Raw genomic sequence first — 19,847 nt, forward strand, 5'->3', positions numbered from 1 at the left:
AAAAAAAAAAAAAAAAAAAAAAAAAGGACACAGTATCTGATAAAGGAGCACAAAGTTTGTAGGCTTTGGTCAGAGAAAGAAAATGGCCTAATGAGTGAAGAAATATATATTATAGTTTTCTTCCTTCAGTTTCTCAACTAGATTCCATTAGTGGAGTTTTCTAAAAGATTTGGAGGAAATTCCAATTCAGATATTATCAGAGATCATCATAATTTAAATCTCTGTATTGGCTTACACCAAATTACCCAAACCTCCAGCGTAAAACCAATGTGTTTCAACGGTTTCATGGTGTTATTCATATACAGTAACCGACTCTTGAAATGACAACTGTTGGGAGCAAGTATCCTCAGTATCCAGCACATGGCTTGCTTTTACGATGAGATTCCTCAAAAGTTTGGGGTTGATGATGAACCCAGTATGTAGAGGTTCCACATTAAGTCATAATTGGCTTTGTGTCAACTGGTGAAATCAGTCACAGAGGAGAATAAGAATTTCATGTAATAACACCATAGCAACTGATTACCCACTTGTTACTCAAAACAGTAGACTCTCAGGGAGGATTTTCTAATCGTAGAATAAAGGCGTGACCTTGCTCTGATGTCCTTTGAGAAAATGTCTACAGCAGATTTGATGGAGAATCTCAGGGAGGAACTGACCTGTTTCATCTGCATGGACTATTTCACCGGCCCAGTGACCACCGAGTATTGGCACAGCTTTTGTCTGGTGTGTCTCCTGAGAAGCTGGGAGGAACATAACACTCCTTTATCTTGTCCTGAGTGCTGGAGGACCTTGGAGATCCCACATTTCCAGCCCAGTGAGCATCTGGGGAAGCTGGTTGGCATCAGCAAGCAGCTCAGATCCCGGGTGCTGCAGAGTGAGGGCAACCAAGGTAGCTATGAGAGAATGCTAGCTGCCGCTAAGGTGTTGTCTGATGATGAGCAGGGTGTAAAGGATTCCTCAACCCAAGGTCATGGAATAAACAGAATGAATCTCTCGAATGAGGCTGAGGAGCATCATAAAGTAAGATTGGCTGCTTGATATAAATTTCAGAACACAAATCAGGTTCCATCGCTTAATTCCCATAATATTTTCTATGGGTGACATTCATGGGTGCTAATCTCCAGGCACCAGACCACAAATTTGGTGTGGGTCCTGCTTCACCCTTTGATCAAGAGTCTCAGTCATCTTGTACCTGGTCCTCAAGACCCCTTCATGACCTGGTGCTCTGCTCATTTGCCACAGAGTTTGTTTCTATTGCAGGAGAAACTCCAGGAAATCCTAAATATTTTGCGTAAAAAGAAAAATGAAACTCAGGTTATATTAACCCATGAGAAGGAGAGAGTGATACTGTGTAAGGTCAGTATCTGGTTCACTTTTGCATCTTGTATGTGATTCTATGAGGAGGACTAAAGGGACATGTCGTGAAATACCAAGGGGAAAATGACAAAATTTTCCAGTCCCAGTCCTATAACATGGAGTATCCTTGCTTTGGGCTGCCCACCTCTGCTTGTCCATCTGGGAATCTCAAGACTCATCTCAAATTCTCCCATCCCCAGGCTGGCTTATTTTTCCCTTCTTGGTGTACCTATACCACATGATGGCTACCTTTATTTCTGCTCTGATTATAATTATTAAATATACAAGTTAAAGACATATAACATAGAATGGAAGTTGACAGAAAAAGGAACATCTCAAATCCTTTTGGGGAAAAAGGGCAGATAAAAAAGAAATAAACAGAAAGGGAAATTAAAGCAAAATAGTAGTGTGGATTAGAACACCTGAACAAAAGCTTGAGGTTAGTCACAGATCAGAATTTGAGCTGTCTAGCAAAGCACAGAATTAAATGTTTTATTAAATAATAAAAAAATAAGTGTGTATCTGATTATTCCAATAATCTTTGAGTTCTTACATGGGAGTATTTGTGATGATCATTTCTAGTCCTAGTATGTGATCCATTGCTTACTTCATTGAATAAATATTTGTTGAATAAATGAATGCATGTTTTTTCCCCTTTTTTTTAAAGAACTAAGCAGTTACCCTATTTATTTATCTATTTATTTATTATTTATTTATTTTAAAAAGTTTTATTTCTTTGGTTGCACTGGGTCTTAATTGAGGCACGTGTTCTCCTTAGTTGCAGCCAGTGGGCTCCTTAGTTGCAGCTGTCAGGCTCCTTAGTTGTGGCATGCAAACTCTTAGCTGCAGCATGCATGTGGGATCTAGTTCCCTGATGAGGGATCGAACCTGGGCCCCCTGCATTGGGAGCGCGAAGTCTTAACTGCTGCGCCACCAGGGAAGTCCCTCCCCTAATTTTTTTCCTTACTTTATTTTGCTTTACTTTTTTTTGTGTGTCTGTGGTACGCGGACCTCTCACTGTTGTGGCCTCTCCCGTTGCGGAGCACAGGGTCCGGACGCGCAGGCTCAGCGGCCATGGCTCACGGGCCTAGCCACTCCGCATCATGTGGGATCTTCCCGGACCGGGGCACGAATCTGCGTCCCCGGCATCGGCAGGTGGACTCCCAACCACTGCGCCACCAGGGAAGCCCTATTTTGCTTTACTTTTTAAAAATAATGGTACTGATCACCATCTATTATATTTTTACTTGACTGTTTACTTTTCATTGTTCCCAGTAGAATGACAGCCTCCTAGGAGTAGAAATTTTGGTTTTCTTTGCTACTATAGCTACAGTACACACATCTTCTAAAATATCAAACTATCCACCCAGCTAGTCAATAGACTGTATGTGTTATGTGTCAGGTTTCAAGAATTGTCACAATGGAACTCTTGAACTTTGTAAGGATTAAAAATCTGCATAAGTGTTTCTGTTACTAACTTTATTATATTGTTCGTGTGTGTGTGTGTGTGTGTGTACACATGCGTGATGGCAGGAAGAGACAAAGACCTGTAAACAGGTTGTTGTGTCAGAATATGCAAAAATGCACCAGTTCCTGAAGGAGGAGGAGCAGCTGCAGCTCCAGCTACTGGAAACGGAGGAAAGAGAGAACCTGAGGAGACTGAGGGACCATGAGATCAAGCTGACCCAGCGAATTCAAAGCCTGAGCAAAACAATTGGACAGATAGAGTCCATGTGTCAGAAACTCGATCATAGAGTCATTTGAGGTAAGAACATTGGAGAAATTCATGGAAGAAAACACATGTAGTCCCCTATCATATTTCAAGTCATACAAAATAAACTTTTCCTTATTTACCTGAAAAATTAAGTTCTGCCCCCCCAAAAAGTTTTCCTAAAGAATGAGTGTTCTATATAGTATAAATAAAGTCTTGAAGAGGAGGAAAAACACAGAGGAATATACATCCGAACCAAGTCAAATGATGACTCCAATTTTTTTTTTGCGCCTGCCTTGCTGCAACCTCAGCTTTGCCAAATAAAAAATTTAAGTTTAATGAACATTTACTAGGTGTTAGGCACATTAAATTACATCCTCAAAAAGACCTGACAAAGTTAAATACTATTATGATATTTACAACAGGTGATTGTTATCTACAAAATGGGTTAATAGTAGCAATTGTTTAATAATTCAGACCTATGGCAGTTAGATAGTTTGCCTGTCAAATAGCTAGTAGGTGATAGAACCCAGGTATTCTGTGTATACTGAGCCCCAAATCCTCACCATCTTTGCTCTACTGCCTTCCTAGGCTACTACTGCATTCTCTGGGACCTTCTTAAACTAAGCTATGTTCCAGCTTCCAGTCTCCAGCTTCATGTCTCTTTCCTAGACTGGCTCCACAGAATGCTATTTAATTTGGTGCCTTCCCAACAACCCAGTCCAACTGTACACAGGTGTAGTTTCAGCTCTCACTGGGCTACTTTCCTTTCTTATCTCTACCTCCTGGAGGCATTGGATAATGAAGCCAATAGTTTGGCTCCTTTCTCAGCAATAGATTCTCTAAACAAAGTGACAATATGAGAAAAAGAGATCTCTAGTCATTGGGAGAACCATCTCGCGTTCAAAAGAGCTCACCCCTAGAAGTTTGGGGTTTTTTCTACCATATGCTCTCCCACTCAAGGTGTTCTAGAGCCACGGGAAGGGGATTCTGCAAAATTTGCAAAGGACTGTATCCAAAACAGATTCAGTCTTTGCTAGTGATCAAAGTGCACAAAAACTAACCTTTCTTTTATACCCTTAGGATGTAAGAGGAATACTGGAAAGGTAGGTTTCAATTCTGTGTTCAGTTATTGGGGTGTGGTGTTGATGCAATAGGTTATCAGAGTGTGGATGAGAGTGTCCATGCTGTTGGGGCAAAATGAGCTGGATTCTCAAGTTGGAGCAGGTCATGCGGTCTGCTCAGAGGAGACTGAGTGACTCTCTGCCCTCCTGTAGGAGTGAGCCATTCTTGCTTCAGTGTCCAGAGGCCATCACCACGGAACTGACTCTGTGCCACATCACTGGGATGAGAGAGATGCTAAGAAAATTTAGCAGTAAGTCAGCCTGATGCTTTGAACCTCCAGGGGTCTTCAGAGTTAATGGGGGCCACAGACCATCCCTGCCGGAACTGACAGAAGCACCGGGACTTGATTGATGTTTGATCTGGTTTTGTTTTCTGTCTGAGTTCTTCTCTTACCTTTGTTTTCATTGTTGTTTTGTTCATCCCATTGCCTTGCACATGCACACATACACATACCTCCTCAGGGGTTTCTGCATTTCTACCTTTGTTCTTGTCAGGATAAAAGCTGATTTAAACTCTTAAATCTCAGTGAGGGAACATTCAAAGAATGTTCTTTTAAAATGCTCTAAATATTTAGGCTGGCTAACATCTAGAGAGGTCAGCATTAGTTTTCACCTTTTATCTTGTTGACAATCTGACCTTCAGAAGAAGGCCTAATAGACTTTGGACTCAACAGATATAGGAGAAGTGCCTACTATGTGCTATAGTAGGTACTGTGCTATCAGTCTCTGAGTGTACTTACAATGATGAAGACAGACTTGCCTTTGCTTCTGTAGAACTTACAGTGAGATTGAGGAGAATGATATTAAACAGAGAATTAGTGATTGGGATTTGATCTATAAATAAAAGTATGAAATGGTATGATGAGGTGCCTGATCTTGTCTGGATAATCAATGAAAGTTCCTCCCAGGAGTCTGGGAGAGGAGCTCTCTCAGTGGTTCAAAATGTGTTTCATCAAATGATCACCGGTGGTTGCACTAACTCATAAGAAGTTGCACTTAAGCATGACATAATGAAAAATGCTGATTAGGAGCTGCTATTCAAACACTCAGTAACTTTGTCATCTTGGCCCCATTTCCTAACCTTTATGAGCCTCAGTTTTTTCTTTTATGAAAATGGAAAAAAGATAATAATACTTGCCATAATTAAATGGGATAATGTACAGAAAATGCCTGGCACCTAAGTAGAAGTTCAGTAAGTGATAACTATATTTCTCTCCCACCCCAACTGAAGAACCATAACCAACCTTGGCTAAAGAAAATACAAATGACAAAAGATATGACCTGTGTGGATAAATAGCTCCTAGTTCTAAAACGGTCTTATAAACAGAACTACCTCCATTCCATTATCAGAGATCCAATATCACTCTTGACATGACTCTCTTTCGTTTCCTTTTAGAGATTCACTCTCTTGTGTTTTGTAAAACACTAAAAGGGGCTCCGAGACACTACCCACCACATTCACCTAAATTAAGTTTTAAAAAATAGGACTAGATAGTAAGACCTTAATTTCAATTCCACGTACATAAGAGGGTTTTCTAGAATGCAAATGAGGATTCATTCTTTTTCCCTCTTGCAGTGGATATAACTCTAGATCCAGCCACGGCCAACGCCATTCTTGTCTTGTCTGAGGATCTGAAAAGTGTGAAACATGGAGGAACCCGACAGCAGTTGCCTGACAACCCCGAAAGATTTGACCAATCTGCAACGGTGCTGGGTGCTCAGATCTTCACCTGCGGGAGACACTACTGGGAGGTGGAAGTGGGCAACAAGACTGAGTGGGAGGTGGGCATCTGCAAGGACTCAGTGAGCAGAAAGGGGAATCTCCCCAAGCCTCCAGGGGACCTCTTCTCACTTACAGGCTTAAAAATTGGAGATGATTGTAGTCTTTGGGTCTCATCACCTTTGAAAGGCCAACATGTTAGAGAGCCAGTGCATAAGGTTGGTGTTTTCTTAGACTATGAGTCCAGACACATAGCATTCTACAATGTGACAGACGAGTCCCTTATCTACAGTTTCCCTCCAGCCTCTTTCCAAGAGGCTCTCAGGCCCATCATCTCCCCTTGTTTCCCAAATGAAGGGGCAAACACAGGCCCTCTTACCATCTGCTCACTGAATAACCATGTCTGAGGGAGGCTCCCTCAGCCTTCTCTGAGAATGAGGTCTAAGACCAACAGGTGACTATTAATTAGGATGATTAATGCATTGACAGTATTAACATCAGGTGATCTGAAAGGAAAGCCCACCCCCAACCCCCAAGAATTTCCATTAACTTGAGCCCCCAATGAACAGCCAAATTGGACAATCAACTTCTAATACCAATAGGAGAAAGCTGATCATATCCTGTGTCTTTAACCAAATTCATTATCTAGACTGCCCCCTGTATGTGCTGATCACTGAAAATGGAGAGATAGAACTAGTTCCTATTGACCAGAATCCCATTTTCATAGGCCAGTTTTATAAATATATGTCATTTTTCTTCAAGTGTATTTATTTATTTGACTCTAAAAAACTTTATTATTTGCATGTGTCTTTGTCCTACGTGCAAAGCTCTGTGTGCCGGGGCAATCCTAGCTCCTCCAGGGGACTGGAGGTATGGGTTCTCCTTTTCACTCATGACTCAGCCTCCTCTGAAAAGTCGATTTTCTTCCCATCTCATGGGGTCTGGAGTATTTGTACTCAGGAAGACTTATGTGTTCAGACACTACAAAGATATGTGTGAATATCATCGTGGCATTCGTGTTACCATATTCACAAGAGGATGGAACCTTTTGTTGTTTGTTAATATGTTCAAAGATGACAGAGCAAAGTCCCTAGCCAATAAATGTTTCAAGGCTGTGGATGCCAAGTGACTTTTTGAGTTTTATATAAGGTTATTTTCTGAGCTTTTGCTATTTGCTATGAGCAGAAGGCTTTTCATCTCTGTAAGACCAGATCAAGCCTACTCTTTATCCCAACATGCCAGGGTTTAGGAAGGGGGTAGTGACTGAGCGAAGATGCTTCTTTTGGCTGGTCTTACTCAGGCTCCCCATTCTTAGTGCTCTGTCCTTACAGGTTTTTTTTTTTCTTTTTCTTTAATTTCTTCCTTCTTGCTCTCATTTGCAGGATGTCACCAGTCACAGAGGGCACCCCTTCCCCTCCTCTTCCTACTCAGATAAGTTAGCGTCAGTATTTTCAGTCTCTGACAAGAAAACTGATGGATTTAACCCATGCGTGACTGCAAAATTATTAAGAAAAAATTGATCACAGGTTTTAGTTTGTAAATTAGAGGAGAAGTAAGGAAAAGTTGATAACTGAACCTCTTAATCATCAATAGAAAATCATAGAAGGAGGTCAGTAACTGGGTTTACTTTAGGGTCTCTGTTCACCCTTCTCATTAATCTAGATCTGCTTTGTCTTTCAACCTTATACATTTTAATCTTGTGCCCTCAAAGGTAGGGAGCAGACATGAACTAGACTTTAAATCCCAGATAATGCCCTCTTCTGTTCTTTGAGTTCCCTACTTGCATTTTCACCCTGACATCACATATACTCAGAGAATTGTGGAGGAGGTGAGCCAGTCACATCCTTTTCAGATAATTTGTGGCTGCTTCCCATTTTTCATTTTACTGAATTTTATTTCTTTTTTTTCTTTTTCTTTTTTTTTTTTGCGGTACGCAGGCCTCTCACTGTTGTGGCCTCTCCCGTTGCGGAGCATGGGCTCCGGATGCGCAGGCTCAGTGGCCATGGCTCACAGGCCCAGCCGCTCCGCTGCATGTGGGATCTTCCCGGACCGGGGCACGAACCCGTGTCCCCTGCATCAGCAGGCGGACTCTCAACCACTGCGCCACCAGGGCTGCCCTTATTTCTTGATTTATCATCTCAAAAACTAAGAAGTAAATTATAAATAGCAAACACCAAGCATATTTGAATATATTGTCATCAATTACTAAAAAAAATTGAATTTTTAAAAATTTTGATAAATGAATATAAAAGTAATACATTTTAATTTAGTGTACATTACATTTAACTGTAGTATAATCCTGGTGATAGCCCTTATATTTATTTATTTATTTATTTATTTATTTATTTATTCTCTTTGTCCCAGAGGGGTCGGTATTGCCGAGGAGACCAGCATATTTTTTCCCTCTGGGAAAGTCATCCTGAGTGGATCTTGGCTGCATGATTATCTACACTGGGACTGCCACTGATTGAGTGCGGGGGGAAGATTAAATCTATATTATTCTTACTCTTCTGGGTTTGCATAAATAACTATGTAAAAGGTGCAAGAAAATTTTCACCCAGGGTTCCTAGATACAAATTCCCAGCCAAGCAGACGTGGTGGTAAGGATGGGAGCAAGAGTGGCCAGAATGAAACATTAAAAGAAGTGCTCCCTTGCTTGGCAAATGCATCCCCTTGCACTGTTCAAGGGTGTGGGTCTCACTGCTTCAGACAGAACATTTGACGAAGACATTCCCTTCAACATGAATGGTGTCCCACAAGGAACCTGCTAACCATCACTCAAGCTATCCCTTTTATCCCCCCATTAACTCCCCCTCTCCTTCCCAAATCTCTCTCTTCCACCCTTTCCTGAATGGACAATTTCCCCAGGAGATAGCAAGTCACTGGTAGCCTCTTGTAGTGAACATTACCAAATGGAATCCAGAATCATTGCCATTTCCTTCCCAACCTCTCCACAGCTGGCTGGAGGAGAGGGGACAGTCTGGTCTTGAGGTTGGAGGACATCACATAGGATTCCATGCAGGACTGCAGTTTGATTACCTTTAAAAATTTTTTCTTTGTTTTCCTTAGAGTACCTTAAAAATAAAATATACATATCTTGCCCTGAAATCTGATTTACCAATAAAACTCCATTCTTCAAATCAGGTCTTTATCGACCCTCCTGCTCTAGTTATCCCTCCCCCTCCCATGACATAATTTTGACCTGTTATTCTTTGAGCTTATTGGTACCTTATCTTACCTTGGATTACTTTACAAGGCCCTCCTGCACTAATTTAACTCAATGATGTGCCCAATCAGCCTCTCCCTAGTCTTAGATTTCTCCCTGTGCTTATACCTTGGAGGAGTGGGAACAAAATATAATAGGTCACAGTAGGAAAAAAGAAAAATGTGGAAATGTACAAAAAATAAAATAAAAGTTGGATGTAATCTCACTACACATATAACCAATGTTATGTTTTGGTGTGTATCTTTCTAATTTTTTTTCTATGTATATTTTAAGCAAAATGAAAATTAATTACCTTAAATTATATATATTGTGAACTTCCTTCTCATCATTAGATATTTCTTGAAAATACAGCTTTTTTATCTTTAAATACATACGTATTGTCTAAGAATTAGTACATTTTGTTAAATTACATTTATTATATAAAAAAATATATTCAGGGCTTCCCTGGTGGCACAGTGGTTGAGAGTCCGCCTGCCGATGCAGGGGACGCGGGTTCGTGCCCCGGTCTGGGGAGATCCCACATGCCGCAGAGCGGCTGGGCCCGTGAGCCACGGCCGCTGAGCCTGCGCGTCCGGAGCCTGTGCTCTGCAACGGGAGAGGCCACAACAGTGAGAGGCCCGCATATCGCAAAAAATAAATAAATATACATTCAATAAATATTATTTAATGATATCTAATAAATAGTCTAATTAAAGAATTCCCAATTAGTCTTGTAATGTTCTTTACAGCTGTTTTTCCATCTTCCAGCATCCAGAAATAATATAGGATCGTGTATTAAAAGTAATTGTTTTGGAAAATATAATTCCTAATGGGAGTAATATTTTATCATATGAGTGTCCCTAATTTACTTAATAATTCCCCTACTGTGGGACATTTTAAATTGTTTTCCATTTGTAGTTATTATAAACGACACTGTGATGAATGTATATGTACATAAACCTCTGGGTACATTTCTAATTATTCCCCAAGTATCTCTCTGCAGGTTGGAAAGCTGCCTGTGGATCCTGCGGGCACATGTCTGAAGGTCATACATCCCGCTACAAAAGTTTAATGTGTACTACAGGGAGTCCAGGATGTCTTACTCACTGGCATTTCCACACTGAAGCTGCAGACACACAGCTTTAAGACAAGTGAACACGTTTTCCTCTGCCCTGTGGTCTTGCCAGAAGCACTGTATGTATGCCAAAAAAACCCAGTCCTGGGAGGAACTGGGGAACAGTGCTTGGGCTTTGAAATCAGGCAGCCCTTGGCTGGAGGACTGAACTTCACCACAAAGTAGTGTTTCAACTTCTGCAAGTTGTTGTAAGTCTCATAGCCTTACTTTTCCTCTTCTCAAAAATTTGGGAAATACCACTCATTGTGATAATTAGGTGAGAACACCGAGAAACAAATAATCCATGGTGCATGATGAATTTTTGTCAGCCTCACCCCTGTCCCTTTAGAGACTCCATTTTGCAATTTGTCAGAAAGGGGACAGAAAAGCCATAGCATGCTTGTGTGGAATATGGAAAACGCTGGCACCAAAATCTCTGAAATACTTCCAAGGTAGGTGTTACTATTTAAGGGGGAAAAGTATTAACACAAAATTCAGTTGGAGGAAAAAAAAAAAAACCCTATGGATCATTTTGTTATCATTCATGGAAGTCCTTTTGCTCTTCACACTTGTGAGCACCTCATTACCCAATTAAAAAATTACTATAATAAATAGGAGATAAATAAAAATAAAAACTATTATAAAGTGGTAATCTCACTCTCATTCCTCCAAACCTGACAATCTCACACCTTTGCTCTGGGCTCCTGGAACACGGTATGAAGATTCCTATCATTAGCTCTGCTAGCACTTGAAGTACTGAACCTAGACGAATGAGCTATGTAGCCTTATTCAACCACGGCGCCTCGTTCAGTGGTACTCAAGGGCTTAGAGGTCCCCTAAAATCTTGATCCTATTAGCCTCTGGCTGGGACTTAGGGTGGTCACCACCAGCTGTGAACCTGATGACATATTTAAGATCATTTAAAAATCAAAATTGTAGCAACCTCGGTTTAGGCATCCAAAATGGGGCCAGGTGGCCACATGGATGTGGTTCACACACTTTCCTGCATTGCTGAGAACTTGAATTTTCTCAACTGTATCAAAGAACACCACCAGCCATTTTTAAAACAAAATCAGCTAGCAGCTGCCAGCTGCAACCTTGTAGTTTCAAAGTTCCCCGCTCCCAACTAATCATTTGGAACCTCAACCAATCCTGCTAAACAAGCACCCTTACTTCTTGCCAGCTCCAATCTTAATTCTGTTTTTTAAAAAAATAAATTTATTTATTTATTTTTGGCTGCGTTGGGTCTTCGTTGTTGCGCACGGGCTCTTCTCTAGTTGTGGTGAGCGGGGGCTGCTCTTCGTTGCGGTGAGCAGGCTTCTCATTGCGGTGGCTTCTCTTGTTGCGGAGCACGGGCTCTAGGCGCGTGGGCTTCAGTAGTTGTGGCTTGCGGGCTCTAGAGCGCAGGCTCAGTAGTTGTGGCTCATGGGCTTAGTTGCTCCGCAGCATGTGGGATCTTCCCGGACCAGGGTTCGAACCCATGTCCCCTGCATTGGCAGGCGGATTCTCAACCACTGTGCCACCAGGGAAGTCCCCAATCTTAATTCTTGACAAACAATATGTAACCTTGCAGTTTTTTGCCTTTATAAGCTCCCCCCATTTTGTAGTCAGGTGGAACACAATTCAAGTGCTTCTTGAACATACCCCAAATAAACCTCTTTATTTTAATTGGTCTCCACTTCTGAAATTTTCGTTAACCTCTTCCTCCTTCTACTGCCTTATAAAAACATGTTAGATGTGTGCCCCAGCGTGAGAAAGGTAGGAAAGCACTGCCCCCTCCCCCCACCATAGGAGATCATACATATAAAGAGACATATTACTTATCCGGATGTCCTGTGATAGCTTTCTTACTGACAGCCAGCAGGAAGGAACCAGGTTTTGTGAGGCCTGAAGCTTATACAAATGAGGAGAGTCCTTGTCAAGAAAAAGAATAAAAAATTACAAAGTAAAACATTAGGTCCAGGATCTTAGAGGGTCTCAAAGGAATAAGGATCTTGAAACTTAAGTTTGACTAGTTTCAGAGCATATCTGCCTCTGGGTTAGCCAGATGCAAGATGAAGTGCAAAGGCAGTAAAGCCAGATTTCCTGGGTTCAAATCCTGGCTCTACTACTTACTAACTGCACTGCTCATGGCAAGATAATCAATATTCTGGTGCCTTATTACCTACTTAGAGCACTACCTACTTTAAGGTATAACCACTCAATCCATGTGAATTACCAACAGTTCCTTACTAAGCTTTGGCATCTGTGTTAGCCGGACTCTTTTCACGTTTGAATACTGCGATCTGTGGTTCTGTTTCTCACAGTTCTGACCATGAAATTATATCTGAGTTCAGAATATGCCTTCTCCTACTCTCATTCCTGCCTTCACGGTCCTGGTTTCCGTCCTTGATGGAACCTCTACATCTAGTTTTGTGATGGCCTCAAAGCATTAATGCTCATCCTTTTGAGTTCCTAATTCTAATCCTCATTCTTTATCTGTTAGGAAGATTTTTTTTAAGTCTTGAGTATTTTAAATATTGCCTTTTATTAGCCTCCTTGATCCTTTTTCTTCCAGTTAATGATTCAAATAGTAAACTCTTATAAATTATAAGTAGCAATATTCAAAACTGATATTTTTTTTCTGGGCTGTGTTTTTAACAGTGATGGTGGATCCACAACTTCTTGGTTCAAAAGGAAATTTTTCCTCCACCAATTTAATCAGATTTCATTTTGGTGGGAGACAGCCTCGCTTCACACAGCATCTGAGTCTCCTGCCCTCCATCCAGATGGGAAACAAATGTCCAGGGTGTCGGGCCAAGGCACATTATCCACTAGGTGAGGAGTATGAATGTGTGTGTGTATGCAGTGTGTTGTGGCAGTATGTGTGATATGTGATACATGGTATGTGTTTTGTGTGATGTGTGTGTGGCATGTGTGGTGGAATGTGTGTGTGTGTATGTGCGTGATGTGTGGTGAGGAGGGTGTGGCGTAGGAAGAGCCCTGGAAGGAGCTTAGTTTGTCTTCAGAGTCTCTCCTTGACCCTTCACATCGTGTCCTCCCTTTCAAGTAACTCTACCTTCTCTCAATTCTCCTTGTCTTCCAATTATCTAGTTTCTCAGAAATGAAAAGCTGGCTCTGTAAACCTGTTTTGAGAATAGTATCTCACCGGGGGGTCTATTGGACTCTGTTTCTGCCAGGGAGGGAAATGGCCCTGAGGTAAAGGATGAGAGAGAAGAGCTTGGAAAACACACAAAGCAGGACCAGACTGATGTGCAGTGATACTGTCCCAACACACATCATTTTCCTACAGAAGAATCCAGGAGACCCTCTCAAGGCTAATCTGGAAGGAGTCATGCCACTTTTATATACATTGTAGCTATTTTACAACTAGTCTTTTTAAAAGAAATTTAATTTTATTTATTTATTTATTTATTTTTGGTTGTGTTGGGTCTTCATTTCTGTGCGAGGGCTTTCTCTAGTTGCGGCGAGCGGGGGCCACTCTTCATTGCGGTGTGCAGGCCTCTCACTGTCGCAGCCTCTCTCGTTGCGGAGCACAGGCTCCAGACATGCAGGATCGGTAGTTGTGGCTCATGGGCCCAGTTGCTCCGCGGCATGCGGGATCTTCCCAGACCAGGGCTTGAACCCGTGTCCCCTGCGTTGGCAGGCAGATTCTCAACAACTGCGCCACCAGGAAAGCCCACAACTAGTCTTTTTGTATTAATGAGCATCTTTCAAAATCAGTTTTAAGCAATATACATATTGAAAACCATGCTATACAATATCTAGATTTTGTATTTAAAGTCTAAATCTTTTGTTGTTTGTTTGAGCTCTGCACACCATCTTAGGAAATAATGTCAGATTGCTCCTTTCTTTCTTCCCTTGTCATACATCTAAAGGACTGTTACACTCAGTGAACATTTTATTAGACATTTAAAAAAGTATTTATTAGAAGTATTGTCTAGAAGTGTTAGAAGTATTGTCTCTTTGGTGGTGCTGGAAATGTTCTGTGCTGATCTGATTACACCTCATATTCAGTTTGTGAAAATACATCGAGCTGGAAATTTATATATTCAATTTCTGTGTGTAAATTGTACTTCAATAAAAACTTTCGAAAAAGTGGCTGCCTCTTATTGCAGTCTGGGTTCCCACAAGCACGAGAAGATGCCGAGTGGAGTTTGGCAGGTAGGTCCTCTGTGTTGTAGGGAATGCCCTGGAGACAACAGGTAGGTCCTCTGTGTTGTAGGGAATGCCCTGGGACAACAGGTAGGTCCTCTGTGTTGTAGGGAACACCCTGGAGACAACAGGTAGGTCCTCTGTGTTTTAGGGAATGCCCTGGGACAACAGGTAGGTCCTTTGTGTTGTAGGGAATGCCCTGGAGACAACAGGTAGCTGCTCTGTGTTGCAGGGAATGCCCTGGGACAACAGGTAGGTCCTCTGTATTTTAGGGAATGCCCTGGGACAACAGGTAGGTCCTCTGTGTTTTAGGGAATGCCCTGGGACAAAGGCCTGCCTCCCTCCCTTCCTGTCTTCCTTCTTGCCTGCCTTCCTTCACTCCCTCCTTTCTTTCTCTATCTCCTTTCTTTTTATATTTCCCTCTTTGTTTTTGTAGTAAAACCATGCTTTATATTTTCTAAGTGGTTAAATTAAAAGTTTCCATGCATTATCTTATAAAAAGATCCCTTGTAAAAACGATCCTTTTTTTCTTTCCCTATTTATTTTATCGTGGTAAGAACACACGAGATCTACTGTCTTAACAGATATTTAGTGTTCAGTACGACATTGTTAACCGAAGGCTGGAGTGGCTTCCTTATCTGCATGCATCTTCTCAGACTTGTGTTTCTTGGGGCGTATGGTACGGACTCTTAAATCACCGTCCGCGAGAATTAAAAGCGAATAAAAAGTCCTTCTAGCTTTTGGAAAATAAATTAAAAGGGCCTGCATTCTTTTTCTTTTTTTGGCCCCACTCCAGGGCTTGCGGGATCTTGGTTCCCCAACTAGGGATTGAACCCCGGCCCTCCGCAGTGACAACGCAGAGTCCTAACCACTGGACCGCCAGGGAATTCCCCGCACTGTTTTTCTTATGACACTTAATAAGCCCCTCTGAATATGTTCACACATGGGCTACCTGCTCTTTCGAATTCCGGTTCTGAAAGAGGCCGGAAGTCGTCCTCTCAGAAACGCGGGGCTGCTGGGTTGGCGGGGCGGAGCAAAGGCGGCGGGAATTGCGCTGGCTGCGGAAGGACGGCTCCGCGCGGGGTCGCGGGCGGCGCGGCAGCCGGTCGCTCTGAGGGGCCTCTGGGGCTCTCGGAGGCAACAATGGCGGGCGTCTCGCGCAGGCCCGCGAGCGGCCTCACAGATGGCACGACTTTCAGCACCGGGAGCGCGTCGCCAGGCACCACCAGATGAGGTAGGAATTGAGGCGAGGAGCCCGCGACGGCTGCGGGGCTGCTCCCCCAGGCGGCCCGGGCGGGTCTCCATCCCTGGAGGCCTGGCGCCTCTGTAAGCTGCTTCCCGGATCCCCCCGAGCTTCGAGGGTCCAGCGCCGTCTGGGCTCCGGAGTGGCAGCGACGCTGGTCTCGCTGTCCGACCTCTGGAATCCCAGTTTCTAACTGAGCCTCGGGTTCCTCACCTGGCAGGAAAATTAATCTACCTTTTCGGTTTTGGTGAAGAGTTAGTGAGCCAATAATTCGCGTAAAGGATGTGGCATAAGATCTAGCACCGAAGTCTGCCCAATACGTAGTAGCCCAATATGTTGGGCTATTTTGGGGATGTGGACCCCAAAGTCCAGACTTTGCCTCCCTGAAATGGATTTTATGGCGCCCCTCCCCACGTGAGGGATATTTCTACATTCGTTTGTTTGTTCAAGGAATATTTATTGCGCTTTTGACCATCATGCATTGGGGTAGGCACTGAGGATGTAGCGAAAGCAGCCCTGGTCGTTGTATCCATGTTATACCTTCAATTAAAAAAAAAAAAAGTTTATTGACCAACAAACAAAAAATAAATTTATTTTCTGTCAAAGAGTAACGACAGATACAAATGCATATATACCCTCTCTATGCCATGTTCCAAGCTAAGAATACCGTTAAGAGTTCTGTTTAAGGCCTGATTAACAGCCTCCTTTGGTATCGTGTGGCTTTGTCTGTAGAACAGTACGCGCATTATACATACAAAGGAAAGGATGATAGAACACGAAGCCGATGAAATTTTTGTACTTTTGCATTGTTGGAACAATGGTGAACTCAGGTTATTCCATCCTACTCTTTGCGACAGGATTTCTAACTATACGTCAGTAGTGAGAAGAGCGCCGTGACTCAGGTGCTGCACATTATTAGTTAATGTGGTTTAAAATGCTGTATAGCACATGCTTCGTAAGTTAATTTAGAGCGAAGATAGATGCAGTGGACTTTCGTTATGAATGTCACCTTTTATGGCCTAAATTTGGCTGCCCATCAGCCACATCTTCTGTACACACACGCGTATGTACAGCTGATATACATATAGCTGAAAAGAGCAAGCTTCCCCCTCTGATAAAGAATCCCAACAAGCAGGGGATTGCCTTTGACGCCATCATTGGTATTTAAATTGTTTTCTGCTGTGATCAGCAGGACAATTCCTTTGAGAAAAGAAACGTGTTGAAATATAAAGATAAAAGTAATAGTAATGATGAAAGCAAAGGCTTATAGCACTTATTCTTTGCACGGGACTATTCTAAGTACTTAAATACATTTACTCATTTTATTCTCACAACAATCCAGAGATATAGTTACCATTATTATGTCCAGTTTCCAGGTGGGAAAATGAAGCACAGAGAGGTTGATTAACTTTGACCATGTTCACAGAGCCAACAAGGAGTAGAAGTAGAATTTGAACCCCAGTGGTCTGGCTCGAAATCTGTAATTTTTTACTGTTATAGTTGCAGAATAAAATATATCCTTCACATACTAAATGTACAACAGCGTTCTTATTAACTCTTCAGGAGATGAGCAAATAATTTGATAATTTTTTCTTATTAGCTCCGATAGGGAAGAGGCTAAGAATAAGTCTTTAAAAAGAGCAAGCTGTGGAAGACACATGATCTACTCAGTAATCTCTGCTAGAAATCAGATTCCATTTTATGCACCTCTTCTCAGTTCTACCACCTTTATCTTTCGTTATGGACAATATCTTGGCTCTGTGTTTGGGTTCAGATTCTTCCCCTGGAAACTTGGCCCTCTGGGGATTGTACCTTGGCTTTCCACCCCGGTGGCTGATCATCGCACTTTAGTTGCTTAGGTTATCGAGCTGCTTTGAAAACTTCTTCAGTGTGTTTATGAAATCAAGGCAAAGAGAACACTTGTGACTTAAAGTATTTTCTGTGCGTATGTATTTTTCTCTCTAATAAGATTATATTCTGTTGGATGATGTATCCCAGGTGGAAAATAATCTCTCATATTTATTAAATATCTATTGTAGGTTAAGTATTGTGTATAATATTTACACTACTATGAACAGGTTAACGAAATTGCCCAGTGCCACACATTTGTCAAGTGGAAGAACTAGATATCCACCCAGGTCTGCTGACTCCAGGGCCTATTTTTTAACCACTGGGCTGTATTATTCTTTAATAGAAATTAGGTGAAGGATCCAGTTTGTTTGATAAAGCATTTGAGTTTGAGGGAGATTGTGGCACATAATGGGGAAAGAACAGTGAATCCCTTGGCTTTTAGAGATAGAAAATCAGTTCTTTTGACAGGTTTGGGCTGCAGGAAGGATTTTTACAGTGATTGTCATATACATAATAACTGAAGTTGTAAGATGACATTGCTTTATTCTAGTAAAGACTGGAGATCAAGAAGAGCATAGGACCAAGTATTGAGCTTTAGAAGAAATCCTCAGTTTAGCTTAAAGAAGCAGCAGACCAGGAGGGTAGAAGAATATCAAAGTTCTGTTGAAACAATATTTGAATTAAGAGAGAGGTCATTGAAATACTGGGAACTGCTGTACTATTTTAATGCACCAAATTCATTCATAAAGAATTTCTAAGAGAAAAAGAAATTACAGGTGGGAAGGAATAAGACACTATAATAGACTCAATTTTTTTTTCCTTCCCATGTTTGAGTTTCCTCCTTCTCTTTCTCCATTCTGCATTTAGTTGACTAAGTAAGTAGAAAAAAAACTTTACTTTTTTGGGGCACAAAATGTAAGATCTTAAAATGATAGCAAAATGTAGTCATAAAACAGAGGATCGTTATAATAAAATCTCATGTTCTTGGTTGTTAAGTAACTAGAGGATACCACCAGTATTTCAAACCAAGTAGTAATACTTTGGATCCTCAGACAACCAATAGTTTTCTCAGTATGGCTGAGGGTTTGCTGACTGGCAGATATAGAGGTCCGTCAGTATGTTCCTGACAATCTGGTATGATTGGATAGAGTGTCAACATCTTGGTTAGAATCTTTATCTTTAGACTATTAATAAAAAGGTGGTGGATCAAGGACAAACTGATTAGGAATTCAGGCGTCATAAAAAATCAATCAATAAAAAGAGTAATCCCCAGAGTTTATAAGAATACATTTTGTTTATGCTTATCCTTTTAGTGCCCTTTATAAAGGTCTTTTTAGGGGCCTCCCTGGTGGCGCAGTGGTTGGGAGTCCGCCTGCCGATGCAGGAGATGCAGGTTCGTTCCCTGGTCCGGGAGGATCCCACATGCCGCGGAGCAGCTGGGCCCGTGAGCCATGGCCGCTGAGCCTGCGCATCCGGAGCTTGTGCTCCGCAGCGGGAGAGGCCACAACAGTGAGAGGCCCACCTACCGTAAAAAAAAAAAAAAGTCTTTTTAGAAAGAGACTCATTTCTACTGAGCTTTCTACTCAGCTCTACACAGGGACAGCCTTGAGGGCTGCTACTTCTGTACTTTATCTGAGAGAAAAGCAAACAAACAAATAGTGCTTGAGAAAGTTGGTAGTTAAGAAACTTACTATTAAATGACTGGAAACAAAGGAAAGGAAAACAATTTTGTCAATTTGAGCCAATGCTGACCAGCTAATTGTTTTGCATGCTAATTAAGATTCAATAAGAGGGGAAGAAATCAGTGAGCTGAAAAGGCATCTTATTTAAACTAAGAAACTTACTCAAAAATTTGTGGACACATTTTTAATAGAAACAATGAAACCAACATGCTAATTTCAAGTTGGTGATCTCATGGGCTTAGGCTGTTGTAGCAGTTAAAGTGCTATAACAAAGATACCCACCAAATACCATGATTTAAATAGCAGAGAATACCTTTTTCTCATGAAACAGAGTGGTCTCTGCTCCACAGTCATGAAGGAACAGAGGCTAGCAAAGTGTCTCTGCCATCCCCAGCATATGGCTTCCAAGTCAGGTTCAGTCATGAACATTTCAAGCTAGTAGGAGCAAGTGGGGTTAGGAAAAGTTGGAAGTCCAGAGCAAGAGATGTGGCCTTTATCTACGTGATACAGCAGCATCACATATCTCTTCATCTCAGATTCCTCTAGTCATCTGCTCACACGTATCTGCAAGGGGTGTTGGGAATTATGTGTAGCCACATGTCCAGAAAGAACACATCTGGGGTCACCTAGCAGTTTCTTCAGCAGCTGTACTAAAACCTAGCTTTATGTTTCCTGGTTGACAGGAA

General features: G+C 41.8%; 1 protein-coding gene across 1 annotated transcript; it reads left to right on the forward strand.

The window, feature by feature from the left end:
- Window positions 1-612: 612 nt before the first annotated feature.
- On the forward strand, window positions 613-6,318 carry TRIML1 (tripartite motif family like 1). Its single transcript, XM_024760031.1, is given in 7 exon segments — window positions 613-1,020; window positions 1,261-1,356; window positions 2,890-3,096; window positions 3,098-3,121; window positions 4,151-4,173; window positions 4,345-4,442; window positions 5,768-6,318. Coding segments are annotated over 7 exon segments (1,407 nt in total).
- The last annotated feature ends 13,529 nt before the right edge of the window (window positions 6,319-19,847 follow it).

Source organism: Neophocaena asiaeorientalis, unplaced genomic scaffold (assembly GCF_003031525.2).
Source record: "Neophocaena asiaeorientalis asiaeorientalis breed wild unplaced genomic scaffold, Neophocaena_asiaeorientalis_V1.1 scaffold521, whole genome shotgun sequence".
NCBI classification, from domain to species: Eukaryota; Metazoa; Chordata; class Mammalia; order Artiodactyla; family Phocoenidae; genus Neophocaena; species Neophocaena asiaeorientalis.